Source organism: Eurypyga helias, unplaced genomic scaffold (assembly GCF_000690775.1).
Source record: "Eurypyga helias isolate BGI_N326 unplaced genomic scaffold, ASM69077v1 scaffold28792, whole genome shotgun sequence".
NCBI lineage: Eukaryota > Metazoa > Chordata > Aves > Eurypygiformes > Eurypygidae > Eurypyga > Eurypyga helias.
The window spans coordinates 1-8,926 of NW_010237019.1; the positions used below are offsets into that span (position 1 = coordinate 1).

Below are 8,926 nucleotides of genomic sequence, written 5' to 3' on the forward strand. Positions count from 1 at the left end.
GCGCAGCAGACACAGATGGGCTCGTGCCTTAAGGCTGGGAAGGTGAAGGCCAGACCAAGGGGAACGAGTTGATGGCTTATGCCTGCTTTCCCCCTCTCCTGTCCCTCAGCAGCTTCCAGCAAAGATGTCGGAGTATATCCGGGTGACGGAGGACGAGAACGATGAGCCCATTGAGATCCCCTCGGAGGATGACGGCACCGTGCTGCTCTCCACGGTGACGGCCCAGTTCCCCGGGGCCTGCGGGCTGCGCTACCGGAACCCGGTGTCACAGTGCATGAGGGGCGTCCGGCTGGTGGAAGGCATCCTGCACGCGCCGGAGGCAGGATGGGGAAATCTGGTCTATGTTGTTAATTATCCCAAAGGTTTGTCTTCGTTCCGCTGGCATTTTTGTCCAAGCTTGGTTTTTCCAGTTAAGAGATCTGGGTGAGTCACTGCTCACCTGAACCCTCTGGGTTACAGAAGCTCAGTGACTTTGTTCACGTCCTGCAGAGCAGATTTGACCCCACTGGGTGTTCACATCTGCAGTAAGATTTCCAGCTCTCTACCAGTACAAGCTTTTTAAGGACAGGGTCTTGCGTTCCCCTTGGAGGAGTCGTAGCCTCGTACAAGCCTTTGGAGACTGGTGTGATGGGACCTCCGGGTACTCGTAGGTGCTTCTCCTCAAGCCGTGGTTTGGCCAGAGGGACCGTTTAAAACAAATGATCAGGAAAAGGGAGCCTGACCACCCCACCCCCCAAAGAAAGGGGAAGTAAATTGCTAATTAAATAGTCCTGTTAAAAATGCCAGTCTTCTCCACATCCTTGGCAGATTGTGAATGTTACTGCATGGTCCTGGAGTAAAGTAACATAGAACTAAGTCAAACTGCGTTTTGGAGGAGTCCTGGAGTGTAGGCTGTTCTTTCTCCTTACACTCGCAGGCAGCTGCTATGTATGATAGTAATAAGCTCCCACCAACTCATCTGGGAGTTTTTTCCCAACTGGCACAGTTTGCCCAGAGAAGCTGGGGATTTCTCATCCCTGGAAGTGTTCAGGGCCAGGCTGAATGAGGCTTGGAGCAACCTGGTCTGGTGGAAGGTGTCCCTGCCCATGGCAGGGGGTGGCACTGGGTGGGCTTTAAGGTCCCTTCCAACCCAAACCAGTCCATGATTCTATGACTTTATTCCATGGGGTTTGTACTCAGAGTGTGCCATTCCTGGCGCGGAGGATGATGTCTAACGTACTTCTTTATATTCAGATAATAAGAGAAAAATGGATGAAACAGACGCATCATCGGCTGTGAAGGTGAAACGGGCAGTACAGAAGACCTCGGATTTAATAGTCTTGGGTCTTCCCTGGAAAACCACTGAACAAGACTTAAAGGAATATTTCAGTACGTTTGGAGAAGTTCTGATGGTGCAGGTAAAATCCTTTTTGCAGCTCAAGTAAGGAGGGACGTGACTTAGAAACGGGTCTCCTGGCAAGCCAGTAGAAACAGCAGAGCTGTGTACACTTGGAGATGTGACACTGTGTCTCGACCTAGGTTGTGTAGTGTTCCGTGAGCCTTGTAGCTGCAGGCCTGTGTAGGTACAGGTGGCCAGGAGCATCTGGGAGGGGTACTTCATGCAGATCAGTTTACTGGGTACAGTATTTTTAAGAACTTTTTCATTTATATTAGTGTTTGCTTGCTGTAGCTGGATACAAGTGTGTTTGTGTGCGTTGGGGAGCTGGAGATGGCGCTGGCGGGAGCGCTCACAAGGGCGATAAACCCGCAAATGGAACTGCACCCAGTTCATTCAGTACCAGCGCGCTTCGTGCTGGCGGTCACTCGTGAGTTGTCACGTCCCCAGCAGACCCTTAGTCCGTAACGCGCGTATCTTGCATCAGCGCGTGGTGCTGCCGGCTCGGCGCCGCTCAGCTAGCGAGGACCTCGGTGGCCTTAGCGCCGGGATGGCCTGGCCGGGCGCGAGGGCTCTGCGGGCAGAAGTCAGCAGACAGACCTGCTTCGGTTATCTCCTGTCGCGGTGCACGGTGTTTACCCTCCCCGAAGGCGGATCTCGCCTGATCCCGTTACCTTTCGTCACCCGTGTGCGTGCTGCGGGTAGCTACACCCGTTCGTACAGCTGGTCTGGCTGTGCCGTCGCGCTCCTGGTCACGTCCCGTTTTTGGCTGTGCTTGGGCTCCAGGCAAGGCAGTCATTTCAACCTGTAGGCCTCAAGGCCCCGGCGTTGACTACGCAGTATTAAGGTAACTTTTGTAAGGAAAGGTAGGCATGTACAGTGAGATAATACAAACTTGTCTAAAGTTTGGGGTTTTTTGTGTCTTAGGTGAAGAAGGACATTAAAACTGGCCACTCGAAAGGTTTTGGGTTTGTTCGGTTTACGGATTATGAAACCCAGGTGAAAGTAATGTCTCAGCGGCACATGATAGACGGAAGATGGTGTGACTGTAAACTTCCCAATTCTAAGGTACTTTTTCCTTGTTGCTAGTTGTACTTTTACCGAACGCTCGACGGGTGAGCTGATGAACAGATCAGCAGCCCGCTCCTGGACGTGGCTTTTCCGTCCCTGAATGGCCAGGACAAGTGAGAGCAAGGAAGGGAGGTGGGGAGGAGGTGGGTGAGCGGGAAGCAGAAGTGTTGGGAAAGCAGCTGGTTATGTGGGGGAGTTAAGTGCAGGTGGAAGTTGGACAAGAAGGTGTTTAAATGTCCGGCAGTACGTGCTGACCTTGTCTGCTGCCTGCAGAGACGGAGGGTAAAGCAGACAGAGTAACCAACCCGGGGAAGATCCGAAGGAGCCTTCGGATTCAGAGCTGCACCTGAAGGCCCTGTCTGTGTATTTGCTCTGTGTCTCTGCACAGCTCTTACAAAGACCGGCCACTACCCTGTGTACTGCTCCTTGCGACGTCTCCAGCTGTACCCCGGTGCAGGCCTGTTCTCTGCACGGCACCTTCAGAACCCTTTAACTTCCAATCTCAGACTTTGCTGATTTTCACCCCCTGGGCCAGGCTGGACCAAAAGGCTCTTTTATCATGATGCAACTCCATTCTCAAGATTGCGGTGATTTTTATTTTCTTCCCTCTTCGATTCCCTCCAGCAAAGCCCTGACGAACCGTTGCGCAGCAGGAAGGTGTTCGTGGGGCGCTGCACTGAGGACATGACAGCAGATGAGCTCCGGCAGTTCTTTGCCCAGTACGGAGAAGTGGTAGACGTCTTCATTCCTACACCCTTCCGAGCCTTTGCTTTTGTTACATTTGCAGATGATCAGGTACGTCTTAAAGTATTTTAACTTTGTGCTTAGACAGCCTCCCTTTATAGCTTGATAGGGTGTTATTTGTCACTGGCGTGCCTGCGGTGTTGAGAATTCCGGTGGAATGAGCTCAGTTTGATTCACTGAGCTGCCTAAGGTTGAGCTGCTGCGGTACAGACGTGTTTTCATGCTGCAGTTAGGGTAGTGGAGGATGGGAAGATCGAACACTTGAGCTCGGATGAAGCGTATGCACGTGCTTCCTTTGCAGGTTCAGTATCTGCTCAGTCGCGGGGGATTTGTGTGTCTTGTACTACTGACATCTAAAAATGCGACGCCTGACATACCTGTAATCAATCCCTTGTTTCTTATAGGTTGCCCAGTCTCTTTGTGGAGAGGACTTGATCATTAAAGGAATCAGCGTACATATATCCAATGCTGAGCCTAAGCACAATAGCAATAGGCAGTTAGAGAGAGGGGGAAGGTTTGGTGGGAATCCGGGAGGCTTTGGGAACCAGGGGGGGTTTGGCAACAGCCGAGGGGGCGGGGGAGGGCTGGGCAACAACCAGGGCAGCAACATGGGCGGAGGGATGAACTTCGGAGCCTTTAGCATCAACCCCGCCATGATGGCGGCGGCGCAGGGAGCCCCGCACAGGCAGCCCTGCAGAGCAGCTGGGGGATGATGGGCATGCTGGCTAGCCAGCAGAACCAGTCGGGGCCCTCGGGGAGCAACCAGCCTCAGGGCAACATGCAGCGGGAGCAGAACCAGGGCTTCAGCTCAGGCAATAACTCCTACGGCGGTTCCAACTCGGGGGCAGCGATAGGCTGGGGCTCGGCCTCGAACCCGGGCTCCAGCAGCGGGTTTAACGGAGGCTTTGGTTCAAGCATGGATTCCAAATCGTCGGGCTGGGGCATGTAGACACAGTGGGCTCTGATACTGACTCTGTGGTGGGGAAGCAAATTTTTCTAACTCGTGGTAAGTATAATGTAAATTACATATATTCTAAAATTTTCCAGATGGGTTTGTTGGGTGTGCAGTATATTCAGCAGTATTTTTGACATTTTTCTTTTCTACAAAAAATGGAGGAAAAAAAAAAAAAGGCAGGTAAAAGGAATTTTCTAAGCTTTGTTACATATCTTGTGGGAATACTGAATGTTTGGAAGCGGACTGCTGTTTGCCAGATGGGTAAACTAACACTACAACCCATAGGAAAGGTTTCTCCTATAATCCTTTATCCCTCGTTTCCCGGCTCCCTGAGTTCTTTGCATGTTCCAAACGGAAACCATTGGTCAAACCCAGCGTTCTCTCCCTCTTGTTTTTGATTTGATCCCACCATAAGACTCCCCAAGTGCCCCAGTTGGAGGACACGGTGTTGCTTCTGTTCTGTTTGTGTTCTTTTAACGCTGTCTCCCCTCCATACTGAAGTGCGACGCGAAGGCTCCATTTAATCTCCGCAGTTCATCTCATTTCAAATGCGTATGGAAGAAGCGCTTCATTGAAAGCAGTGCTGTAAATATTCTGCCTTAGGAATACTTCTGTCTACATGCTTTCTCATCCAAGAATCCTTCATCACACCGCACATGCTGCGTCTCAGACGGTGGGTGTTCCATTTTTATCCGCTACTCTTTATTTCATGGAGTCGTATCAACGCTGTGAACGCAAGGCTGTGAGATGGAACCAGAAGGCTGTTTGAACTTTTGAAACCTTGTGTGGGATTGCTGGTGGTGCCGAGGCATGAGAGGGCTGGTATGTGCGAGGGAAAGGAGAGCGCGTGCAGAGACCTGGTGGTGCATTATGGGGTTTTATTTTCCTTGGCGAGATGTCTCTCAATCCTGTGGTGAGAGTGTGCGGAGAGCAATGGTAGCAGATCACGTACGAGTGTTTATGGCGTTCGGAGGACATCCAGATGTGGAAGACTTGAAGTGGGTTTTCTGCCTAGTTTAACGGATTAGTTGAATGTGTTACGTGAAATGAATATTTGTATTTTTTTCCCCTTATGTCAACTGCTGTGAATGCTGTATGGTGTGTGTTTTCTTTTCTGTTAACGACCTGTAAGTGTGGTAACGTGACTCGGAGATGCTGGGCTTTGTGAGGAGAACGCTGAGCTCGCGGCGCGCTTTGCGCGGCTCCCGCAGCAGAGGCCGCTGGGAGCTCAGTGTCCCTCTTCAGGCTGGAAGTCCCTCTGTCTGTAAGATACCCATAAGAATGCTGTCTGCTGCAGTTTCGTGTTTGGATGCTTTTTATAAGATTTGTCACTGTAGGAAATTCTTAAATAAAACTGATTTAAGTAATATGTGTCTTTGTTTTGCAGCCCTGAATGCAAAGAATTCATAGCGGTTAATTAATTTTGCCCTTTTGAGACGAACTTCCGTAAGCCTTTGTGCGGTCCCTCGGTCTGTTTCAGATAAGCGCGCTCTGAACGTTGACCGGTCAAACGGAGCCACCGCTCATCCTCTCTCGATACCTGAGCCCCAACTTTAATCCACTGCCTTTTTGCACTGTTCACTGATAACGTAGGTACCCAAAATCCCGTTCCCACACGTTGGGGTGATGCACCTAGAATGGTAAGCAGGTCCCTCCAGGCAGCGTCTGCGTAGGGAACGTTCCTCCTGTCGGAGCTGGAGTTCCTGGTCCGAAGCGGGGTGGGGGAAGCACCACGCGGCTGTCGCTGTATTTCTGTCCGCAGCGTCGCCTTCGGGGATGGGCGTGTGACCTGGTTTCAGACCAGCCCGCTCGTGGAAACGCCCGTTTGGCTCAGAAGGAAGCTAGAAACGGGGTAAAACTAGCCACAGGACAGCCTTTCCAGCCGAATAAAGCATGAGGGGCTGGACGTAGACTGCGCTGCGAGTCTTGGCCTGGAAACCTGTTTATTACAGGTGCAGGAGGGCCACGTAGGAGGCAGCTTCTTGACAAAGAGCAGCAGGCGCTGGTGGAAGGTTATTTCCGGTGGCGGTAGGAGCTTGTGTAATCTGCTCGTGCTCAAAACCCACTAAAGCTCCTACTTTGGACACACCGTACTCTGTGCCGTAGCTGTGAACGCTCCGAATGCGGAGACCTACGCAGTTGTAACCTGTTTTCCAAGTTAGCGCTCCGTTAGTGCCTGTTTAGTGGGGCTTGTGAGGGGAAACCTCGAAGTTGGGTTTCCACTTGCGGTGTTAAGACACTCCGCTGGGTCTCACGCTCCGTCTTACAGGGTGTGAGGAGGGGCTTCAGGCGCTCGGCTGAGAGTAATCCCCCACGTTTGTTGTTCATATCCCACTGCGAAAAGTTGCTTAGCTATTTTTTTTTTTCCTGCACCTAAGTCAGAATAATCTCCAAACTCTACCATCTGTGAATTTTGCATTTTAGCACTTGCACTAGTACCAGCTACTTCTGCTGAGTAACTCTTAAAAATGGTAAGCTTGGACCTCCAAAGGCTAACTGTGACCCCGCAAGGAGCTTCGTGGTAAGTCGTGATCAGCATGGCTTTAATGTTGTTGAAATTGCGCAGGTTTAGGTTGCGACGGGCTTCAGCCTTCTGCCCCTCAGACCAAAGCCCGCGAAATCTTAAGAGTAACGTTACGTTTCAGTAATATTTTCTAACTGCTGTGCATTAAAAGTGAGTAAATAAACTACTCTTGAACGTTCTGAAGTGTTTGGAGTCTTGGTTTTTTATGGCTTCTTTTGGGTTTTTTTAAGAGATTTCATTTTCCTAGTGCGATATGAGTGAGGGGACGGGGGGTGTTCTCTGAGGCGCAGAGGGAAAGGGGCTGCAGTCAGAGCAGGTTTTGTGGCATCGCTTCTACTTCCTTGTGGGATTCTGCTGTCAGCTAAACACGCCCTGGGATTGGGAATGGGAATGCTAATTCACAGAACTCTGTTTGGGAACCAGCTCTTGCTGTGCCTCTACGGTGTGTGGCAGGGACCTGCCGGGGGTAGGGGGACACGTGCAGCGCTGTAGGAACTGCCCCTCTTCCCCCCTGGGCTGTGGGGGCCTTCCAGGTGGCCCAGCCAGCGGGTGCGGCGAGGCACCGCGTTGGTCCAGAGGCCATGCACAGCGTGCTGGGTCCCAAGAGGGGTTGCCAGCCGAGGGTCCGTGTGTCCACACCTGCCTGCTGGGCGCAGCGTGCTGGTCAGCGGAGCAAGGAGAGCTCCTGCTCCATGGCTGGCGCTCTGCTCAACAGACGGGTGTCGGTGGTGCCAACCCAGACTTCACCCTCCGGCCCAACCCCTGCGCCAGCCCCGTCAAAGCTGACGGGATCGTTTTTGGAACCTTCATGCATGAAGTGGTTTCTGCCTGGGCCGCCCCAGCAAAACCAGCGCTCGTCCAAAACCCCAGTCGGGCCCCCAGAACGGAGCGTCGCCCTGGGCAGCTGCAGCACCAGGAGCTGTTGGAGCCCGGCTGTACGGAAGCGCAGCGCCTCATCCTCTTTGCTCTGGGATGAACAGGGAAATGCTCCCGGCTCGGCTCTCCTTCCTCCGCAGAACCGCCCCATGGCTGCACTTCTCTGCGTTCCGCAGGCCGACGGACGCAGCCCTATCTCGGTCATGCGGTGCCGCATCCGAACACGTTCTGGTTCCCTGCTGCTCCTCCCCGTTGAAGAGCGGCGGCAGCACCCGCCGTCCTGAAACGCAACGTGAAGGCGGTGAGCTGATGGTTGAAATGAGTGTTCCGCAGCGAGGCGGTTCTGCATCACTGAGGTACCTGCAAATCCAGGCAAGCCCTGCCGGAGTTGTAATCGTTTTTAATCGTAATTTGTAATCGTTTTTGTAAACATTTTTATAATCTCTAAGTGACCGTCAGCGCTTTTTAGAGATGTGCCCAAAGGGTGTCAGAAATCAAAACATCCTCCAGCTTACAGAATGTACTTCGGTGAGAAATGGAACAGTTATCAAGCAGAAAAAATATTTCTCGTCCTGCAACTTCTCTTTACAAAACCAACACTTTAAGTGGAAATATTTACACCAAAACTGTCAAATTTGCAAACATTAGCACTGACTTACTGATGCGCTGTGCCCTTGGTTTGGATGCTCCATCCCTGGAAGTGTCCAAGGCCAGGCTGGATGAGGCTTGGAGCAACCTGGGCTAGTGGAAGGTGTCCCTGCCCATGGCAGGGGGTGGGACTGGGTGGGCTTTAAGGTCCTTTCCAACCCAAACCAGTCCATGATTCTATGGTTTGTTCCAGGAAGCACGCTGTGGAAGACTTCACATTTTAATTCTCCAAGAAGCATGAACATAAATAAAAGGTCCCATTAATTCCACAGGGTTATCACAGAAACCCAGCATCGGTCACACATTTCTTTGCTCATTCATAAGGGAAAAACAGTACCTAAGATTTTTATTTGCTTAAAATGCCTTTACTAAGCGTGCTGCTTTGCTGCAGAACCTGTGGAGCGGGCAAAGGTACACAATTCCCACTCCATCACCATACGCATCCAAGTGCGGGCGCTGATAACGGCCGAAGTGGAGGGCTGTGGACGTGCTGCCCTGCCCGGAGCCCGGAGGCCGCTGGCGTGTGTGGCGTCCCAGTTCCACCACTTCCGCCGAGGGCACGGAGCGGTCACTACGCTCCCTGCGGCCCACCTGTACCTACACCCGCACCCCCCGCTCTCCGGCCTGTGGCTCACCACCAACCCTCACAGCAGCTCTTACGCCGCGATCCCACGTAAACAGCCAAGAGCAAACGCGTGCAACGGTGGGATCAGCTTATGGAGCGGCTGTCGAG

General features: G+C 52.3%; 1 protein-coding gene across 1 annotated transcript; it reads left to right on the forward strand.

Annotated features, from left to right (window-relative positions):
* Positions 1 to 101: 101 nt before the first annotated feature.
* Positions 102 to 5,512, forward strand: TARDBP (TAR DNA binding protein). Its single transcript, XM_010147320.1, is given in 6 exon segments — positions 102 to 362; positions 1,234 to 1,397; positions 2,303 to 2,443; positions 3,071 to 3,241; positions 3,595 to 3,855; positions 3,858 to 5,512. Coding segments are annotated over 6 exon segments (1,257 nt in total). The 5' UTR covers positions 102 to 124; the 3' UTR covers positions 4,140 to 5,512.
* The last annotated feature ends 3,414 nt before the right edge of the window (positions 5,513 to 8,926 follow it).